Raw genomic sequence first — 23,551 nt, 5'->3', positions numbered from 1 at the left:
CAGGACAGGCATTTGGGACAATTTCAGTCCTAAGGCACAGCAACTATGTGATCACAAATTTGCCAATTGTATTTTTTTTAAATAATTATCTGCTTACATTCCCGTTAGTGATTTGGTAGTTTTCCAAAATTACAAGACCATGTAAGCCAAACTGCTGGAGGGACCTATAGTGTTCATACGTGTATGTATATATATAAATATATATATATACACACATATTTACATATGTATATGTGTATGTATGCATATTTATACGTTTTCCACTAACACCCTTTCATCCTGATCAGTCACAGAAGGCAACAGGATGAGGCCAATGGCGTTGTCTGTGTTTGCACAAATTTTTTGTTTTCTGCCTGTGTTGATCTTTGTGGCTGGCCGTGTGTACAATCATGTAAGTAGTGTGATCATGCCTATACACGTGTGAGCATGCCTGTGTATATGTGTGTGTGCCTATGTTTATGTGTGTGTGCCCAGTGGGAATCCACACTCAGCCTTGGTACTGGACGGAGCTGGGGACATGCAGCTGCAGCAGCCTCACTTCTCCTGGGCTACAAGATCAGTCAACTCCAAACACGTCATGCAATAACACGGGCAACAATATTAAGCCCTCAACAAGCAAAAGAAATGATTGTAAGACACTTTGTGTTAAGATATGCTTAAAAAAGAGCATTATTTGTTCTCAATTGTTTAATGAGCTACATTATCAGTGCCGAAACACACTCCCCAGCAGGATAGCAAAATAAACTCTGTAAATCTCACTAGCATGGTACAACACGCCTTTTTATTTTTCAAATGATAAAACACCTCACTGTCTTTTCAGCACACAGTAAGATACAAGACACCTCTCACTACGGATAAGGCCACTAATTGATGAAACGGAAATGGTTCATGTTACATTGTTCTAAAAAATGTTTTTGTGCTGATACACTAATTTGGATAAAAATAACTGTATATACATACCGTATTGTTTGCTCCACTTGCAGTTTTTATTAATTTTAGTTAAAAACATAATAAAACCAAGCACTCAAACTGGATAAAACTGCTCTGAGTAGGAGTCTGCATGTTAGAGATGAGAACTGCCCTTGGCCATTCAGCCTGCGTGGTATTTATGAGCAACACTTCATTCTCACAATCTTAGAACACTTACAATAAACAATAATGATAATAATTTTCAAAACACTTGCTGAACTTCAAAATATTTTTCCCAGAGAATAATGTTTGCCTCTCTCTGTTTTGATACATGCATCTGAGTCAGTATGTTGCATGGATCTTTGGAAAGGTAAGAAGTTTCTGCTTATGCTATTGAACAGTAAATCTTGAGCATTAGCCTCTTAGATATATTTACTATTGTAATACACATGGGTTTATAAGCTACTTTAGAAAGTAATTTAGAATATGAAGAAAGTATATAACTTTTTTTCAGCTCAGCTGTGAAATTACAATTGCATTCTTGCTCTAACTACATAAATAACACCTTTCTCTGTCAGTTCTGGGATGCACAAATCCTTCCTCTCCATAAAATTTACCAACCTAATAAATACTGACCTAGAATCAGCAATTTTGGTATTTACTAGGGACTCTAACTGAATTCATAAATCAACATAATACCTAAGTGGGCAGTACTACAATCATTTTATATATTCTATATAACCATTTCACGTAATATATTTAACAGTCAGAAACATTACACATTTAGCTGGCAAGTCTCTCCTTTAGCATTTAATAAATGCCACACTTTTACATAAGAAATTGTATTTCAATCTAATGTTTATATTTTGACTGCACCTAAAATGTGCTTATTGTAGCTTACTGCATCAATAAATGAACAATTATTTCTCAGTGGCATGTAAAATACATAGTGATGTCAGCAGCATTAAATTCTAGTGCCAAGTAGGGAAACAGTTAAATGTAGTTTAACTATAAAATTAATATTATACTAATTTTAATAAAAGGAAAAGATTTACCTTATTATTTTTAGTTCAGACATGCAGTCATGTGCAAGGTAATTCAATACCCACTGTATAAAATCTGAACTATGAAAATGCTTTACAGATGTTTTTAATCAGCTTCCTTTGTTTAACATTAGAGGCTAACCTCCAGAAGATACATACAAGCTGCACATCCTACAGGTAATGCTATCCAGATGGGATGTTTTCCCTGAACATCATGCTTAATAACAGAAGAACTAAGGAATAACATAAGGAATATGCTGTGAAGAAAAAGCACCTTGGCAAAAAAATTCTAATGTCATTTCATATTCAGTGGCATGACACATCTTTTGCAGCTTGCCTACAGTATGTCTTGTGGGAAACTCCCAAAACATGCAGCATAAAAACGTCTTGAATTCAGACAGCTTTATGTTGACTGCCCGCCTCTAGCAAATACTAAATACAGTAGTGATATCATCTTAATTATTAACTCCTTTGGTTAAACGGTACAACTTTCCAGCTGCTAGATCTCTGGGCTATTCCTGCAGTCCTATCCCATACTGGATTTTCTCAGTCTACATCAATTCCATCAGGAAGATGCTGCTGCAATGACTGAAGCAAGTATGCCTGTCTTGCCAACAACAAATGAATTTTCATTGCCTGGATGCTGGCTAACAGGGAGGAATAAAACAACAAGCTTCTTAAATTCAGTCTTCGATCACGAGTAATAGTAACACTGGTTCAGAGAAGAGGTAACCAGCTAATAAGCTAAGGCATCACAGTTAAGTGGTAAAAGCATTCCTTGTGTATTACAACACTAAATCCACTTGCTGAACATCATTATCTCAATATTTCAGTCAAGTATTATATACTTGGAAAGGCAAAAGCCCCCAAATGCCCAGACAACCCCAGTGATTCTTGCAGAAGGACACCCTCTAGTTCTTTGCTCTAACAACTTGAGCCAAGGAAGGAAAAAAAAAAATTTCCTTTAACCTCTCCAGCGACACATTTCGGGAAGAGATTATAATCTGTCCAGTGCAAAGATTTAGCCCATATCCACAAACATCTCACTTCCTCAAGTGGAACATGGAGGGAATTTAAGCACCTATACACATGCCCACTCCTGTCAACCAAGATGTAAAGTATCTCATTCCAAATACATTGCAACAGCCCATCCACCAAATATGTGTTGTAACCATCAGCCCAGGCTCGCAATGCAAAAAACCCCAACCAAACAAAAGAGGAATCTCAAATCACAGGAGAAGCTTCTAACACAAACATATTTTCAAATAATAACCATGGATGTAAGAAATTGTATCATCCATTAGGGAACTAATCTTCCCAGAAAGGGTCCTGACATGGCTGTAAGAACAGATGTGTTCAGGGTTCCTGCAAAAAGGCATGGATACCTACAACAAAGTTGCTATAATTTTCTTGGAAGCATGCAACTGCCAATCTACAGTCAGCAGGACAGACAGATGCGCAGTCCAGTGCTCCTGAGTTAACTCAAGCCCACCTTAGGGCTTCGCATCCCTTCACATCACCTGGCTGAGAACTCAGCGAACTTAACTAGTAACAACTAATAAACACTAATTACAGTATTTCCTGCATCTGAGAACGGCAGCAGCTCTTGCATAAGAACACAGTCATGTCTCCCATACTTCTATTACTGAAGCATTTGGAAGTTTAATAAAAATTTAGATTTGAAATGGGTTGTGACAGGTTAAGATTAACATCCTCCTACTGCAATTGCTTAGAAGTAGGGAACTGGCAAGACACAGGCTATTTTTCAACCAGACAGGCATGTTTCTACTGACAGTGACAGAAACATTTCCACAAAATAGCCTCCTGCTGTCTCCAACACTAATGAAACGCACTGCATACAGCGGCGTCACGGCACTACATTTCCCTTAGAATATGAAATGTAAACTCTGAGTTAACCATCCTCCAGAACTGCACCGTATCCATAACTTTTGTACAACATTAAGTCTCTGTCAGATTAACTGCTGAAGGGCCTAACTGCTGATAAAAAAAAAACACCCCACCCCCCAAAATTTATGTGATAAAGGATTTGATACAGAAATCCAAGTAGACATACCTCTTACCCATCTTGGATATTGCAGGGCAAAAAGGTCTGCAGGAGCTGTAGTTAGCAGGTAAGACTAAAGTAACAAATCTATGAACAAGGAATATCCAATTCCTGCTCCCCAAAACAGGCGTGTATACAATTTCATAACCGCAAGTATATAAATTATACATATAAAATGCATAACGGTAAGATGCAAACTTTTCATTACTATGATTTTGAGCAGCTGTTTCAATCACACATAGTCCTGCAAGACAAGAGTCTTAAGTAGCTTAGACAGCTTAGTTATATTAGACCATAGTTATACCAAAACATCACAAGGGCCTAGAGTCATTTGAAGGCCTTCACTTGAAATTCTAGTATCTTCCAAGATATTAAACAAAAGTTCCTTTTTTCATTTATTATTTTTGTTATATAATTATTCAGTTGTTTATTATTTATACTGTAGTGGCACAAAACAATATGCTACTGATACCGGGTGGGTTACAGGATTGCAGCGTTGGCCATCACAGAGTCACATAAAAAAAGGACATTGTCACACAAAGCTTGCGGTCCAGGATGATGGATCGCAAGTGACAGACATACACACACACACACAAACATAGCCTCAGAAATTCAACTGCCATGGATGGTTTTGCACATATTAGAACAGATGGGAAGTTCAGCAAGAATTTGGAAGAAGCCAATATTTGCTTTTTGAATTGAAGAAAGTCCCTTTTCTTCATAACAATGGATAGGGAAAAAAACCCACCTTTACAATGCTGACTTTATTCTAAGGGAGATTTACATAATTTTCTGATGAAGGTCACCAACCCATGATAACAGAATATAGCAGAGCATTCTGACAGACTTCAAACATGCAAATATGTCGTATTGATACAAACAAGTCCACTGATTTTTTTGGAAAAGAACGAACATTCATTGTTCCCCTCAGATTTAAATTGCTCAGGTTGAGTTTTCTCTGTAGACCTTTTCAAAACTGTCCTAAATATGAAACTACAGAGAATAAACAGAGCAGGAAGAAAGCTCTCCTTAAACAAGGAAATATTCTTCTTTACCTATAAGCAATATCAGAGGATTGCATATGATAATATAGAAAATTCTAGCACTAGATCAGACTACCAATAGATACATCTAACATTGAATCATATAATCTGTTCAGACGAGGCTTTGCTGCATTTGGTATTGTATTACAATAATGTAACAGAATTAAACCCGCAAAAGGTTTAAAATAACTTTTTTGTAAATAATGTTCACCCCTAATATGAATTAATCACCATTAAAAAAGAATAAACACGAAGCAGTCAAGCTTTTACGAGACCCTGCAGCTATAGCTGAAGCAAAAGATTTATAAAACTTAAGTTCGATTTTGAACTACAAATGATCACTATTAAGTATTGTTTTGAATTAAATGCACATGTGAAATATATGAATAATTTAATTATGAGCACTGGTCAGTACCTTGAAATGAAATATTTTTCCATCGGTATAATCATATTACTTGAACCAATTTTGTATCCAGGTACTGAGCAATATCTCGTAAGTCTATGGTTAAGATCATAGACAGAAATAATGACATTGAAAGATGTATTCAGCGGTCTTATATTATGGCACTCACTCAGCATATGGGACACACTGTTTCAAATTTATGTTCTTCCAGCAAGCAGAGACTTGAACACCGGTCTTTCCAACACTGCTGTCCTATCGACTGGACTATCAGCTAGATAAGGGTCCTCTTCATCTCAGTAGACCATTACAATTTTTTAAAAAAGCTTTTAGTTTTGTTCTGATGAAATAGTAAGGCAAATGTCAAAAGCTCTGAATTTTTCAGGAAACACAATTCTTGTTTTCCATCCAGACACAGTAATTATAGACACCTCTGAGCAGGACATGAACCCTGTATACTTGAGCAAGAGCCTGAATTTTAGCCTTGCACTGTTGACTGAGTTCAAAATCAGGCATCATTTGAATCAACTCTAACAGCACTGTAAATGCCACCGCCTCCTATTGTAACTGCTCCCATACACAGAGATTTGAAGGAGTTTCAAATGTATGGATAAATATTGGAAAAGAACCAAAACGAGCACAAAGGAAATTCAAGTCCTAAAAGCTATAATGAAGCAATCTGAAAGGCTTGCTTTAAACCTGTTCAAGGAAGGAAATTCACAGTTAAGACTGAAAATCCTGGCTGGAACTCCAGCCTTCAAATACATATACAGCTTTGCAGAAACAAAAAAGAGTACGCAAACCATACAAATCAAGACCACAGTGTCAGACTGGATTTCCAGTTTTAACTATGATTTGTGACATATTAGAGAACACTTTATTTCATTCTGTTTCCATAAAGTTGTAGCTTTCAGATGGACAGGCCAAGAATAGTCAGACTAGCTAAGGGTTTATTATAGAAGCAAAATCACTAACTTACTTGAGGGAGTGAATATATTTCTTGCTACAGGTCCATTAGGAAGAAATAGAAAAAAAAAAAAAGGGAAAAGAAAAAAAAAAAAGAAGCAATACTTCCAGAAGCCATAACAGTAGATTTTAACAGCACCGCCTTCCCCAGCATAAACTTCTTTGTAGTACTAGTACTTTCCACAGCAATACTAATCATGATATTCCGTGCAAGTATTTCAAAGCAATTGCTGGTAGCTTACATCAAACGTTGATTGGGCAGTTATCTGTAACTCTTCAAAAAATGGGACCTGATTCAATGAATAAGTGTGTATGTATGCATATATACACATACATATCTAGTTATATATTGAAGAGCTTCCCTGAACAAAGTCAAAAATTGGTTCAGGAGCAGAGATATGACTCAGATGACCTCTTGAGGCTCTTTCCAGCATAGTTCTACAAGGTTCAGGATTGAAATTCCAGAGCAATCAGGGTAAAAATGTGTCATTAACCAAAAGGAAATGCTCAATTTATGACTGACGTGCCACAAACTCAGCATGTAGAGGGGCCGAGGATCAGCCTGGGTAGTGCAGACAAGGAATAGGCACACTGAGTCCTAACACAGGTGTCAAAACCATTATACAATTTTAGGCAAATCATTGAGCTCACTTTTCACATGTGAAGAGGAATGACAGTGAAATTCAGGGCAAGCATGAGCATTAGTTATTATGGCAAAGTGCTTTGAAGACAACAGGTGCCAAGCAGAAAACCTGAGTGTAAGTGGGATGACTAATAAAAATTGTTAGCTACAAGGAGCAAGAATCAAAGGTGAAAGGGGGTACCACAGAAATCCAAGACATCTGGGGAGGAGAATTGGTGTAATAAAATGAAAACAAACCAAAACCGTGTTATTTGGCAATCCCACATGCAAACCACTTGAACTCTACGCTTCTGGAGCTTATGTCATCATTGAGCCACCACCTTTCCACTCTGAGAAAGCTGCAGTTTAGAGAACTATTATTTTAAAGCACACTATAAAGCTGTAATGGAGCAACTATTCAAGAAAAAAACCATACTAGATTAAGTCACTAATCAGGACACTGGTAGAGTCATCTTTCCCCAGAAATGAATACACCTCCTCCAGCATTTAGAAGAGGCAATGCAGAAAATCACAAATAGCTTCTCAGGGTTTCAAGAACCTCTGGTACATTTGGAGAATGCAAGCATATTGTGTATGAAACAAAGAAATGATACACACACTTTTAAAATATCATATCAGCCCTCCCTCCATAAATCCCGTAAACCCTCTCATTAACGGTTATGGTATGATTAATGTTTGTACTGTGCCATTTTAATTAGTTAAACAATTCAGAGTTCTACCTTAAAAAGCAGCTTTGTGAAACTGCAGTAGTTGCAGAATATTTTACTCCTGGGCTTGATAAAACACTAAACCAGAAACTGCTTTAAAATAACTGCCTACCACAGCACTTTTAAGCCAACTTTTGCACCTGGTGCCGAGAGAAAAAGCCAAGTGAACTTTCACTCACTTGTTGCATGTCAGCTTCAATGTGATGTCTTTCTTCTGTTGTGTTTGGGTTTCTAACTGGAAGAGACAAGTAAGCTAAACTAGCAGCCAATCAATCCCTAAATTCTAAGAATGCAATAAAATTTGATACCAATAAATCTTTTCTTTTAACAGCCAGAAGAGATTAACAAAGTTATTTGAAATTTTATCCTCTTCTGTTCTTTCAATAGGATGATTACCTGACAATCCTGTTGAATCAAACAGCAAAATTAAAAGAGACACAATTAAGCTTGTATATACATAGGAACAGGATATGCATTTATGCATATCCCTAGTAGGTCCTCCATTATTTATTAGCCTTGATGTATTTTTCTTCCTCTTACAATAAAAGTTATTACACCTTTGGATTGTCAAATAAAAATCCAATTGGCTGAGACATAGGCCATCAATATAAAATAGCTTTGCACGGCTTCCCTCTCAACTACAACCAGTCAACTTATTTCAGCTCTGCCATTCGGTTCATGACATGGGGAAAATCCAGTTAGTCGTCTTTGTACTTTAATTTGTCATCAGGAATGTGATGCTATTTTCCCCCCTAATTTGGAATGGAGATGGCACAATGTAAGACAAAAATGGTGAACAAACATATTCAAGAATTAGAGACTATAAAAGATGTAGTTACTGAGTATTGTGAGACTGGTTGCTAGGAAAAGTATCTTGTGAGTATATTGCCGTTGATATACTAGCATCAGGCCGGTCTTCACCATACAAGTGCTCACTGGCATCAGGCTGTATTTCACCATACAAGCGCTCATTATTTATGTATCTATGCATATATGCCTGCATGCACATGATGATGCAAAGATACACACATTCAGACTTCCATGTGTATGGTGATTTCCACAGAAGAAACATTTGTCGCAAGACTCGCTATTTTACCATTAATTCTTCACTGAAATGTAGAATCTGTCTCTCCCTTTCTTCATAGACCTGTGGTCTCCTTCACAGTGACACCAGTAGCCACGTTCCACCTGTTCCATCATTACCCACCTACTTTCTCTGGCCTCATCTGAGACTCGATTTGGGAGCAGCACCTCTGCTGACTCTCACTGCATTTGCTACTTCTTGATGGCTTCTCTGTCATCAGCACTTATGTCCTGTAAAGATACTTCCAAAACTCATTCTCGAGACCAGACCTGTAAGCTCCAATGCACCAGGCATAGCTTCTCTTTCAAGATCCTCTGCCTCTTATTTCTTATTAACTACTCCTATCCCCTTGCTATTGACCATTTTGAGAGAGCGCCACGAGATCCTCTTCCAAACTCCTTCCATTGCAAGTTTGTTTTCATCTTTCTTTATTTCACTTCTTTAAACAACTCTTTGCAGCATCTCAGGCTTCCTACTCCTTATTTGCAACCTGGGTTCCCCCTTTTAGCTCCATATTTTTTCTACTACAAGAAAGAATGCATCCCCATGAAGTTGCACCTAGTTTTTGTTCCTGACCACCTTCTCTTGTCATAAATATCACTGGCAGCCTTCCCAACTCTGACCCACCTCAGTAGATGCATCATACCCTGCTTATTTAGTTTCCTATTTTTCTTTGCTCTTGGTGCACGGATGTCCTCAGTCTATACTCTCTTTTAAAGGAACCATATCTCAACCCAGCCTGTCTCTCCAAATCTTTTCCCATTTCTTTCTCTCTCTTCATCTGTAAAAAACAGAACATGCAGTTTTCAGCTAATGCACATACTTCACCTCTTCTGTCTTGGATCAGCTCCAACCTGACTTTTCTTAAATTCCCTAGCTTAAAACTGTTCATATATGGGACACTATGTGCCTCTTCCTGGCCAGAAATCTGGGCCTCTAGTATGTCTTTATTTTTTCCGACTTTTCTGCTGCTTTTGACAATGTTATCTCCTTTTGCCATCATGGAAGTTCTAATTACCTTTTTTTTTTTTTTTTTTTTGAGGCTTTTGTCATGAGGGAGTTCTCTTTCAGGTGGGATATATTATACATATAAACACAGATGTCTGCACCTAAGCTGGTCATACAAGGCATCATTTATATAGTCACTACACAGAAATCACCTTTCTGGCTCCAAAGTCACCTGAACCTGAAAATAAATGCCTGAAAGAAGTCAAAGAAATGACATCCTACAAGTAACATTTCTCTCTATTGTCTCTGATTATTTCTCCAATAAGCACACCATGACTGGTTCACAGGAATACAACCTACGGATAGGCAATAACATACTATAGCATATAATATGCCATGTGCACCGAGAAGTAAAATGCAGTTACCCAAGAGAAAAGAAAATGGGTGGACTTGGTAGATTATATGTGGCAATTTAAAGGAAAAGTGCATGAAAACAGAGTTACCGGAGTTTGGGAATATTTATGTAAATCATAGATACAACTATGGCATGGAGTCCACTGTACTTAAAAAGCTGTGTTGAAAATAATTCCCTGAATCAGACTGACTGTAATGCCTACACTTTTTTTGAAAGCATCACCTCTTTATCAATTGGTACAGAGCTCCTCACATGTTTCCCTAATTTTATTTCCTTTATGCCCTCCTCTGACCAAGCTACTACCTCCATCACCTCATGCAGAAAAGTCTTGGACCAGCCACAACCACTCTCTTAAACACTAGTTATCTTAACAGCACAATAATCTACAAAATTTGTAGGTGACAGGATCTTGAAGAAAGGAGACATGTCTGGAGGGAAAGCTTCAGCCTAGAACAGTGGAATTAAACTTTGACATCTGGCTAATACAGTTTACCAAAGTTTATGGGAAAAGAATGTTCTTACAGTCGTATTCTGACTTGTTCAAAAATTGGGTAAGAACCATGGGCTTCCTTCAGAAGAGACCATCACCCGGTGGGTATTCGGTGAATTGTCATTGATGCTTTGTTTTCCAAGAAGGCAAGGTAGTTAGGAGTATAGGAAATGTAAAACCTGTATGACTTAGTTTAAAAAAGCAGCTTATCAGTGCAGCTACAGGTAAAGTAACAAAATTAAAAAGGGAAGAATGATCAAATCAAGGCCAATTTAATATGCATTTTCTCTGCCTGAATATTTTTGACTTTTCTATGGAACCCATCTCTAAAACACAAAATTGCATTGATACTTATAGACACAGCAACACAAAATTCTTACTATATTATCTCAAATGATGGAAGTTCTCCTGTTAACATACAACAAAATATATAAGAATTTGAGAGTAAATTTTACTCTGTCAGTTGTCATCTTTGTCAGGAATGGGTTACAGTCCATACTTGGATTACTCCATTTATTTGCAAGTATGAGATAAAAGATTGTTTGTTCTAGTTTTTGTGTATTTTCTGTCCGCTCAAGGACTGTGCTGCCATCAACAATCCTATCAGGTAGAACTCATGGCTTGGAGATAAAAGAATACAGAAATAAAAAGCACATCTCCCACAATTAAATAAATACTGATCTAAGGGCTTATCACTGTTTTTGTTGGCTACTGACACTTTCAGACACAAAAGAGCTGTATTTCCCAAAACTAAAGCACTTGGATTTTAAGAAAACAAATTTTGCAGTGCTTCAAGAAGTAAAACAGCTTTTACCACGTTTTCCAGTAGTGGTCTACTATTTGTATCTCCGAAGTAAAATTTTTTTAAATGATGGTAACACTTTGCCTTCAGTTACTGTTTTCTTGTGCAGAACAGAAGTGGAAGATGTTGACAAAGGTGGAGAAATTCTGTATTGACAGTTATCTATTAATAACAAAGTGCAATATTAGAAATCCAAGACCTCTGAACACTAGGTGTCAGTGTAAGAAATGGAAAAATATCAAAAACCTGTTGTTTCCAATCAGGTGGATTAGTTAAGAAACCAGAACCAGCTGTGACCACATTTCCTTGTAACTGCGTAACACTGTTAACAAGCCAATAGTCTTAAAAAAAGTTATTCTGAAACTATCAGGTTTGCTTGAAATCAGATAAGGTGATTTAAAAACTACAATGAATTTGCTCTGTTAAACACTCTGAGATGACCTTTAAGGTTTACGAGTTACATTTAACAACCATGCAGTATTTTACACTACTCTTATTTTTTTTTCGCCACAGACACCCATAAATCAGTCTGTGTCCTTCACAACTTGAAGTTTACAGTTTTGAGTGAATCAATGAAAAGTGAAATATCAAAAAAAAAAAAAAAAATACAGCTAGCGCCAAAAGTCAGAGGTGAGATGTTTCTCACTTCACTTAAGTCCAGATTTTAAACAGCTGGCCATAATGTTATCTAACTACTTCAGGACATGATGAGTCACATCCTAGAAGTGCCCATTTATCTCCCCTGACACAAAAGATGATCCGGCATCATCATCTCAGGTATCGAAAAATACAGCGTTTGCCTTTTATGTCTGTTGAGGCAAATCTACTCAGGATGTCAGAAGAAAAGCAGAAGGAACGTTAACTGTCAGCACCTGGTGGAGGGTAACATATCTGGACAACTATTTGAAACTAAGCAAGTCAGATGATAAAAATAATTAAAATCCCATTGTCTACTGGATTCTGGAGCTGATTTCAAAAATACACAGATGCTTTAGAAAGTTGACTTGAGGTCAGTCTTCTTCATCAAATATCCGTGTGTTGCACACTATTGGTACATTACAGGTCCTTTTCACTGAGTTTACTAATTGCTGCCAGAATTGGACTACTAGACAAGATGAGTCTCTGTGTGCAGATACGGACCTTAACACAGCTTCATATACTTATAATATTAAATTTATATCATACAAATTTATTAAAGCATGAAACTCTCAGTATTAGTCTCCCACACAGCTTCATATACTTATAATATTAAATTTATATCATACAAATCAATTAAAGTATGAAACTCTCAGTATTAGTCTTCCATTTGACTTCTGAAGCTTGGGATGTAATTACAACTTTTCCCAAATGGAAAGATTGCTCCTTCATTTCAGCCCAGCTAAATGAGTTCAGACATTTTTTAGGCTATGTCAAAAATACTCTTGGCTAAAGCCTGTTCAGTCATAAACACTTTCAATAAAGGAGCTTACAGAGTAAAGCCATTGATAAAATATTGATTTACCAGAGCGTATCATATTGTGCAATAAAAATCTAATGATAACTTCTTAAAGTTTTCATTTGCTCTTTTCTAAAGAGTTAGTCACCTAGAATTTTGTAGAGCTACAGCAAAATAATGACAACAATATAAGCAGCCAGCACACCCCGGACACTATGTATCTGCACGCAGAATGCCTCAGCTCATCTGTGATTTCAATAGCTATTAAACTATGCTCTACTCCTAACAGTATACATTAAAAAATTATTACATAGAGGATGCATTTGTATTTTGGAAACTCAGGCTGGGATCAGCTTATGAGTTGATTCAGAAAAGCCAAGGTAATTGAATACATACATATTTAAGAATGCCATAGATTCCAAGCCCCCATGAGTGAGGTTTCATACATAATTAATTTATCTTGCTCAAGAGCCTGAACGGGAATCTGATGTTTGAAGGGTGGAAAAAACCAGACTTGTACATACAGACACATATATACACACACATGTGCAACACACATGAAGCTATGTTGTTAGGAAAGGCCCAAAGACTGATACAGGAAAATCAGGAAATACTGGGATTGTAGCTGCCTGCACTACCTTCATTCTTTATACTTTATATGCTCTACAAGACAATCTTTAACCATTGATCACATTGTTTTTTCCATTCAAGTTACTCAACGGTTTGGATATTTTTTTTCTTCACTATTGAACATGTTGCTACAATTATGTGGGCATAATAATTCATTTCCTTCTGTTCGGTTGTTGGGGTTTTTTTAGGTTCTTAATAACAGTGTCTCAGTCTTTCCACTTTTTAAGATCAGTGAAGTCCATCACCACTGGATGCTGAGCAGCATTTCTGCATGACCAGGCAAAAAGCAGCAGCTCTGTCTCATAGCATGTGTTAACTCCGCAGAAAGATCCATGGGAAAGAAAACATCTCAGAAAGTCAGTCAGTCATCAAGGCTCTCATCTTAACAGAAAGCACAGAGAGTGGCCGGAATCCCTAACTGGGACTTTTGAACTTTATCCTGAAGTATATTCTGTGCTTTAGGATAAATACATATGAATACGGTGAACAAGCAGCAGTTAACATTAGGAGCAGAAAACTCAGGACATCACTTTTCATATAAATTACCAACGAAGAAAAGGCAAGACGTCACCAAAAGCCATAAAACAGACTTCATTGTTTTCAATTTAAATTTTCCATAAAACGCCTCCTTAAAAGAAGTTTTATAATACCCTAGTATATTAAAGACAAAATGCTGTCTATTTGCTCAAGTAATCAAAAGTCAAGTGATTGCCAAGAAACAGCAGAAAGGAAAAAAAAATATTTTGTTTTTAACAAGAAATTGATAAAACATTGTCTTGTGTCTGATGTTGGCCTTTCTAAACCAGAGCTGTCTTCACCCATGAATGACAGACACACTGTCTCTGAGCTCCTTTGATACTCAAGTTATAACATCTGAACTCTATAGAATGGCAGTGAATGCGCTGAGTCTATTCAGGCTTTTTCACTGTATAGAAAAACAATATACCCAGAATGACAAAACCTTCTCTATAGTATTATGTAAATTGAACAAAAAGTTTTCTGAAAAGCAGCCCATCCTTTTACAGTCAACACAGGTATCTTTAAAAAAAAATTGCAAAATCAATTTTGAGAACAGCAACTGCAGAAATTGGTGTCAAAGATGCTATTTTCATTCAAAAAAAGAAAACAACAAAAAAAAAAACCTAAAACACTTTCCTCCCAATGCAATAACATAATCTAAATATAGACCCCATTTAAATGACAGAGGGAACAATTAACAAGTACTTGCTAGAGATTAAAGTCCCTTCTCTTCTTTTCCATCACACATGGGAAATACTAACAAATGCACATTGCTGGTACCCAGGGAATTTTTTGTAATAAAGACTTATCTTCCAGTTTGATTTCTTCCAGGGCAGGTGTGCCATGTGTTTCCTGCAAATGCATGTATGTTGCTTAATTTACTCCACAGTAGGAACAGAATGAATAGTGGAAGGATTTTTCCCAGATGGTTTTTGTGAACTCCTTTATCCCATTCGTGTAAACACACAGCGTGTTCCGGTTTGCTGAGCTGTATATACACCCTGTGACTTAGTACAAAGTCTGAATGTTTAGTTAGCCAGAAGATTGTTTCCATCCTGTGATTCATTAGGTCCCTATGGTACACTCTACTTCCTTTATTTTGTACAATCACAAATTATATTAGTTTGTCTTATTTTGATAACCCCTCTAATTAATGTCCTGCACAGGAAACTTTATTACTGTTTTAAAACAGACTCATAAAACAAGGGCTTTTCCCATTACTAGGGTGGCATAAGTGACAGTTGCATATAACTGTGGAATGCAGAGTGAACAGTGCTTCACACTGTTTTTATCAGTGGGTAATTTCTGTTAATGAACGAGCTGGTTTCAATTCTTTCTTTTTTTTAAAAGGAATGTCAAAAATTCTACAACTATGCATATAAAGGTCACAAGTCGAACAGTTCAAAAACGCAGTAAACAGACCTGGAACTGTATGATTTCAGAAAGCATAGAGGTTACATACATTAAAATAACTCATCCAGTTTGTGAATAAATAATGAGTGTGATTTGGTTTTAAAAAATCAAAACCTGTAGGAGCAGCCTGTAAAGATCCAAGAAAGCTCTATCCTTGTTTCTGTTTAAATACTCCCCTCTCCCATTGCTACAGCCTTTTCCTCTGGATGGGCAAGTGAAGGTGAGTTTTCCCTCCTCCTTCTCCTTTGATTTTAAACTGCAATCAAATGGTTAACAGCTGGAGGAATAAAGCTGGGAAGCGCAAAAAGCACACCACGCTCATCCAGAAAATGTACAGCCCTTTGAAAACATAAAATTCACACTGATCATGATTAAGTACTTAGCACTTCGTATCAGCACCCTACCCTCATGCTAGTCTTTGTGTTTTCACCATTCCTCTTCCTAGATGTGGCAAATGACCACCCAATCTTTAAGTTCCTACTATAAAAAGCAATCTACTCCACAAGATGGATTTACTATGGACTTACTCAGGACTTGACATACAGCTCAATCTCTGCATCTCACTGTAAGAGTCCTACCTATGAATCAGAGCCACAATTTAAAATAATCTACGTATTCTAATATAGATTATTCTCACCTGCCGACCTGTGTTCTGTGCTTCAGTTGAGATCAAAGGGCTGACTCTGAATTAACTATATTGCCTGTGTAAGAGAGAATTAATTTCCAATAGTAATAAACCAGAAAACATCAAAATTATCTATATGTGTGTGCAAAGCGTTCATATATGCATATATGTAATGCTAGACCCAAATCATGCATCTACAAAGGAACCAAGAGTGGAATGTTAACAAGTATTAGGCAGCAGCACAAGTTGTGTGAAATCAAATTCTTCCATAGGAAGATAAAAGTAAGTAATCAAAAAAATCCCAACAGATATCATGTACAACATGATTTTCGGCACATGAAGTTCCTTTAAGTTGACACCACTGCATTCTAAAGAAGCCAGCCACGAGGGTTTGGCTTAAATCATTTGACATCAATTGAAGAGATCAGAGTCCATCTTCCAGCGGACACACATTAGCTGACAGGGAGTAAACCACAACTCTGTTAACATGAATTCTATCACTTGTGACAGTCTCAGTGATGATTTATCACACTTTACAAAGCATTCCAGTGGATAAAACATGTAAAGGCTGCAGTCCAAGGCTGCTGTGCTGTGCCCTTCCCTCTGAGCAGCCAGTGTCTCACGACGGGCAAGGTCACCTACCAGCAGGCGGGACTGTGGGGCTCTGCTGTTTATCTGCACATCTATTTTGGGTGTGCCTACGTGTAATTTTGCCTATTCCCTTGCTGAACTCTGTGCGACTGCTATAACGTCGTTCACTTTGTGAAAAGACATCTGATCTCTTCCCAGAAGCCGTCTGATATCTCAGAAACAAAACGTAAAGGACTGAAGTTCAAATCTAGTGCTAAGCTGAAGCAGTGAATGCTGTGACGGCAGGTGTCTGGGGCCATATTCAGCACGCCTAGAGAATAAACTCCTGGTAGCTCATTGTAATAACAGCAGTTGATACATTCTCAGCACAAGAAGGTAACTCCTTAACACCCTTTTTGATTTAAATAAGTCGTACGTCGTGATCTTATTGTCCATTAGCCTTTAAACATGACAGCTGAAGCAAGAACATGGAGCTACGGCCCTATCAAGAGAAGATATTATGTAATCTCTAGTTTTTAATATTAGTCTAATACTACTACATTTTCCAATGATCCAGCCCAGCATGACAAAAATTCGGGACAGAGATGGTGAAGGTGAAGAGATTCTTTTCCTCTGCTTTAAGTATTACATGAAACAATTTCCAGATGCTTCTACATCCCTGTATGTGCAAGACTTCAGCTATTCTGATGCCAAACCCCTCAATGGTATTTTAAAAACCAAGAAAAATTCCGTTTCTCTTAGTTACAGACTTTTTTTGACAAAGTCCTAAATAGTATCAATTTTTCCTAAAGCAGGATCTTTGAGTCCTCTTTCTAAGGGTCCGAATAGATATTAACAGATTATTATAAAATCTGTATAAAAAAAAGATTATTATAAAAGACGATGCTTCAAAAGCTTATCGCACATGCAAATTGTATTGGATATGATGAAAGAACGAACTAAAAGAGGCCTCGTTCCACTTCAAATGGTAATTAATTCAAAAGCTTGTCCCCTTCTGATTAACATCTTTTTGAATTCCCTGTTGAACCTTTTTTAATAGGCACAATTCTCCTTTTAACAGACATCTACTACTTGTGCTTACCCATAAAGGGCAACATAGCATGGATTGAAACCTCTAGTCTTAGCATGCATGAATAAATACAGGTTTAGGGGTAAGGTTAAGGCATCTATAAATACATATAGATCAGTTACTGAACAAACATTATCAGTCAGCAATGAAACTAATTTCAAATTAAAACTTAAATTCATTGTGCTCTTCAAATACATTATGCTGGAACAAAAAATGTACAGAACTTTCTCATTCTAGGATGAGGGTTTTTTTTGGTTTTATACTGCTTAATATGCAAAACCCTATTTATTCTAATCACAATAGATGCAAAAAATTTTCACTCATGCAGGCACTCTGACAAATTGAATAGAATTTACCCCAGAACTTTTACGCCTATCTCCTAGATATTTAAAGCCCAGCCAGCTGTCAAAGGATCCTTTCCTTAGTCAACTGAGAAAATAAATTCCTCAAGAAATTCATCTCATCTCACTTGGAAACTAATTTTAGGATGATGTGAATCATCCTCCGGAGATGCTCATTTCCTTCTACACATTGGTATATACTTTTAGAAGAAATTAATGTAAAGCAATGTACATATAGTTCAACATACACAAAAAAATCCATCATAAAATATGATGCAGATTTTAAAAGGTCTTCTTTCAAGAATTTGACTTGTTAGTGCAGTCATCTGCTATAGCAGTCAGACCTCATGAAGTAGATAGTGGTTTGAAGCACTGGCTGTATAAGTCTGTTCAAACCAGACCCTGATTTAATAGAGTTCAGGTCAATTTTGAAAATAGGAAGCTGGAACTATAAACCTGTGAGATATCAAAAGTCAACCAAAGGTAATCATGCTGGCAACTTTTTAATTCAGAAACTCAAACCTGGGCTTAATCAACAAGTACAAGCTCTTCTTACAAATGTCTGTTATGAAAGACGTATGCAATGTGCCAGCTTTATTGCAGGCATAAAGTAATTTCTACAGTTTAGCCTTATATATCTATTTATGGATGGCAATATGGACGTGAATTTTGAGAAGAAATCATTAAATCACATAACAAGAACCGTGTAGTCCATCAACATGAGTAATGTGACAAAATCCAGGTAGTACACAATAAATTTACATCTGCCCTCAGCTTCAATTATAAAAATAGCTTTTTTCTAGGACTGGATATATACCCTGATGAACACCTACATCTAAAGTGAAAATTTAATATAACTATGAGCAACAGCTCAATAAGGATGTGCAGTTATTAAGGATGACAGATGTGCAAAAATCCCTATCAGAAATCAGGAGCACATAAAAAGCTCCTGATTTAAGAGTTCCGGCATGTGAATGTCAGAGGTCAAAGCAATGAGCTATTAAAGATACTTTCACTTCCTCAGAAATAAAGTGCCGTCCTGGGCTCGGAGGGGAAAGGTTAGAAAAGCTGTTTATCTGCCTCTCCGTTCCCATTCTTCCTTCTGTCAGGAAATCATACATGCTTTTACACCCCACGCAGGGTTAACCCTGGGTCATGGTCATTCCCCAAGTAAGTGCCCAGCTTTGATTCAAGTGCAAAGACCACATGGCTGCAGGTCGCATTTTCTCAAAACGCACATATTGATGTAAAGCTCCACTCAGCTGAGCCTTGGCAGGACGTAGCAGCACAGACTCTTCACCACATTACTGTTAAAGGAAAAGCGAAGCCGCAGACATCAGTTTGCATAAATTAAGGGGGTCACTAATAAAAAGAAAATGTTATTTTGTAGTAGTTCGAATAAGAATTACAAATATATGCCTGGAGCAGTGTGTTTAACCAGTGGGAAACCCGTGGAGAGAGAAGAGATGTTGTCCCCTCCCCAGGAGCCACAGGGCACATTTGGGACAGACCAAGAGGAGCACAACAAGCAAAAAAGCCACAGCACAAAGATGCCAGGAGACTGCAGAGACACACCACCAGGCTTCAGAGGTACGAGCAGAAAGAAACTGCCCAGAGCTGGAAGTGACCCCAAAGCATTTGCTGTGATGCAGGAAGCCACCAAACAGCTGCTGGATTGAGTGCACAGCTGAAGGAAAGCACCTGTTTGCAGGCAAACAGTGGGTAGGGGGACACTGATTTATATTATATTTTTATAAAGCATATAATGTATATAAAATACAAATATTACATGTATAAATATATATACACACTATATATATACACACACACATATACATTTATAATATGCCGTCTACCTATTTTTGAATTTTCTCCATTTACAAAAGTTTTTAATTCTAGTTAATGTAGTAACAGAACCTAGCTCAAAACTTAAACCCCCTTCTGATTGCTGAAAGGGCTCATTATGGAGAAAAGATCTAGGAACTTGCAGCTCAACACTCTAGCTGATCCAGGGACTCATCATGCACAAATATTACTTATAATGTATATTAGCATTTTTCTTCTATATAATGTCCATACCCATATGTGTTGGCAATTTCATTTGAAGAATTACTATAACATGAAAAGAACATGTGTTATCCTTCCCAAGCTATGGGTGACACATAACAGTATGCCCTTCTGTACAACATGTCAGACGGCAGATTCATGCCATGGTGTAAAACAGCATTATTCACTTCTGAAGAGGTGTTGTTGAATTTTAATTAAAAACTACGGAGAAGTTCAAATTTAGAGCCGCTTCTGACCAATGAGATTCCAAACAGCTTCATTTACATAACACTTTCATTGGCTTTCACTAAGGAAAAACACTCAATATTTCTGCATTATTTTTGACAGAAATTAAAACATCAAATAGTATGAATATTAGAACACAAATATTAAGCAAATAATGCATTAAGCACAAATACTAGAACATCAAAAAATTGGCAATGAAGTTTTCAGATGACTAGTCAGGTTTTTTTTCTTTTAAACAACTTGAAGTCATTAACAAAAAAATACATCAGCTTTATTCCCAAGGCTAGGTGGGGTTGCAGGTATCACAGAAATACAGTGTATGACCATTAGCAAAGTGCACACTCTCTATCTGCAAACCTAACCTACAATTACAAAAATGCAAATCTACAGATTACCGGCACCAGAAATTACCCTTATTTTCTGCTTCACTTGTTTCTAAAACCAGAACAATCTGTACTTAGTCAATTGATCATACAAATGTCATCTTTCAAAGTGAAGACTATTTTATCAGTTATGTTCTTACCAAATTTATCAGCTGGGTGTGGACGACGTCTTCCACCAGTATTGCAGTCTCATGGAGTGGCCTGCGAGCATCCCCTAAGGAAAACCTGAAAGAAAGAGGTTTATTGCAAGGTTGTGAAAATAAGTTAAAAAGAAACAATGAAGGTGGTCTCTAGAAAAATAAAAAGAAAAAAATAATAATAACAACAAGCTTATATACACCTGTATGTACAGAAATGGATTACTCAGTACGGTGCAAGGAATACAAACCACAGTAATCTGATTAAAGGAACAAAAGAACTGCCAGAATGTATACTAAAGCACATGGTTAGAAAAACTGAAGAAACAGACGACAATCCAGTTTGCAGGAACTTTTGAACAAACAGTAAGCAAATGTGTAACGTGCACTACTAGGAGTAATTCTGTATTTGTAGCCCCCTTCGCTTACAAAATTACCAGATAACTATTTCAAAAGGTAGAATGCTGACAGGTATTTTATCCCAAATCTAAACACTAGTGTTAAGATATGGAAGGAACTACTATGAATTAAAGGTAAACATTTTTATACATGATAATATGAGGCTTTTAAAGTCTACACTGCACAATTAAATTACATTAGATCATAAAGAGATGGTATTGTTCATATAGCATAGTAAACAAAAGGCAAAATCACACCCAACGGACATCATGAAATGAGAAATCATGATGATGGGCTTTTTGCAAGGTTTTATCTTCTCTAAGAAATACCAGAAGTTGCTCTCTACACCTACTATAACTGCTAGTCACTCAACTACAGCTGGGATTGCTCCTTTGATCTGGGATGGGCATCACCAGCCCATTAAAGGATACTGTAGGTGCTGTAGAAAATCTGAATGCTAGACCTTCACTTTGTAGCACCTCTGACCCATTGAAGAGCCTGAGCATTTCCCACATAATGGCCCAAAAGCTCTATAAAACTGTTCATCTGAAATTAGGATGGTGGGCTTCAGCTTCAGAACCAGGCAGAGTACATGGACAATTAATTTGATACATCTAAGCCAGGGGTCCTCAAACTACAGCCCGCGGGCCGGATACAGCCCCCCAGGGTCCTCAATCTGGCCCCCAGTATTTACAGACACACACACACACACACCCCCCCCACTGGGGGTTGGGGGGGGAATCAAGCGGCCGCAGATGACTGCCTGCCACTTCATCTGCGTGCCAGCCCCCTGTTTAAAAAGCTTGAGGACCCCTGGTCTAAGACATCAAAGTAGGGTTGACAAGTAGTACTTGTTGGTAGCCGCACTCTTTCACAGAGGCTGTTGAAGACCTAGCAAAGACCTTTTAGTGTCCAGAATCATAGAATGGTTTGGGTTGGAAGGGACCTTAAAGACCATCTAGTTCCCACACACCCCGCCACGGGCAGGGACACCTCCCCCCAGCCCAGGCTGCCCCCAGCCCTGTCCAGCCTGGCCTTGAGCCCTGCCAGGGATGGGGCACCCACAGCTGCTCTGGGCAGCCTGGGCCAGCGCCTCGCCGCCCTCACAGGGAAGAATTTCTCTAGTCTGAATCAACACTCATCTAGTTGAATACCCATACCCCTACCACAACAGGCCTTACTAAAAGGTTTGTCTTTATCTTTCTTATAAGCCCCCTGTACGTATCGAAATGCTGCAATAAGGTCTCCCCGGAGCCTTCTCTTCTCCAGGCTGAACAACTCCAGCTCACTCAGCCTGTCTTCATAGGAGAGGTGCTCCAGCTCTCTAGTCATCTTTGTGACCCTCCTCTGGACTTGCTCCAACAGGTCCATGCCCTTCTGATGTTGGGGACCCCAGAACTAATGCAGTGCTGCAGCAGTGGATCTCATGAGAGTGGAATAGAGGGGAAGAGCCCCCTCCCTCAACCTGCTGGCCCACACTGCTGGTGATGCAGCCCAGGATTCAGTCAGCTTTCCGAGCTGCAAGCACACATTGCTGGCTCACGTCCAGTTTTTCATCCACCAGTACCTCCAAAACCTTCTCAACGGGGCTGCTCTCAATCCTTCCAGTGCCCCAGCCTGTGCTGATGCCAGGGGTTGCCCCAAGCCAGGTGCAGGACCCTGCACATGGCCTCGTTGAACCTCATGAGGTTCACACAGGCCCACTTCTCGAGGTTGTCTAGGTCCCTACAGGTGGCATCCTGTCCCTCAGGTGTGTCAACAAACAATTGTAGGTTGCAACCAAACTCCACCCCTAATCAGCGCAGCTCAGTGAGTCTAGAGAGCTTAAGCCCTCCCTATGCCCTACCTTCATCTTGGTGGTTGAACTGCAGTCTACAGAAACTAAAAGGTCTCTCCATGTGGCTTCCCTTCATCACACAAAGTGCAAAAAGATGCTGTCTGCTTTAGCTGACTACTCTCTGTTTTTTGCTTCTGAAACCTACATTTTCAGTTCAACCTCACACAGCAGAAACGTGGTATTCAAGGCTTCTGGCTATGATTCCTGTATATATATGTGTGTATGTGTATATATATATATATATACATATATACACACACACATACACCTCTGTGCTACACACAACTTTGAAACAATGTCTTCATGTATCAGCCATACAACCTATTCAAGAAAGATGCTATAAATAAGTAACACTGGTTTTGCCT

The 23,551-nt window shown here is 38.0% G+C and overlaps 1 protein-coding gene across 5 annotated transcripts in view; it reads right to left on the bottom strand.

Annotated features, from left to right (window-relative positions):
- Nucleotides 1–23,551, bottom strand: part of SUPT3H (SPT3 homolog, SAGA and STAGA complex component) — a 278,056-nt gene that overhangs the window by 114,772 nt on the left and 139,733 nt on the right. For all 5 annotated transcript variants that reach the window (XM_037391833.1, XM_037391836.1, XM_037391835.1 and 2 more), the window contains one exon: nucleotides 20,954–21,038. In XM_037391833.1, the coding sequence (XP_037247730.1) occupies nucleotides 20,954–21,038 (85 nt within the window). The remainder of the gene's footprint in view (nucleotides 1–20,953; nucleotides 21,039–23,551) is intronic.

Source organism: Falco rusticolus, chromosome 6 (genome assembly GCF_015220075.1).
Source record: "Falco rusticolus isolate bFalRus1 chromosome 6, bFalRus1.pri, whole genome shotgun sequence".
In the NCBI taxonomy this organism is placed as follows: Eukaryota; Metazoa; Chordata; class Aves; order Falconiformes; family Falconidae; genus Falco; species Falco rusticolus.
Note: the sequence above shows the minus strand (reverse complement) of the source record. Positions and strands in the feature narration are given on the sequence as shown.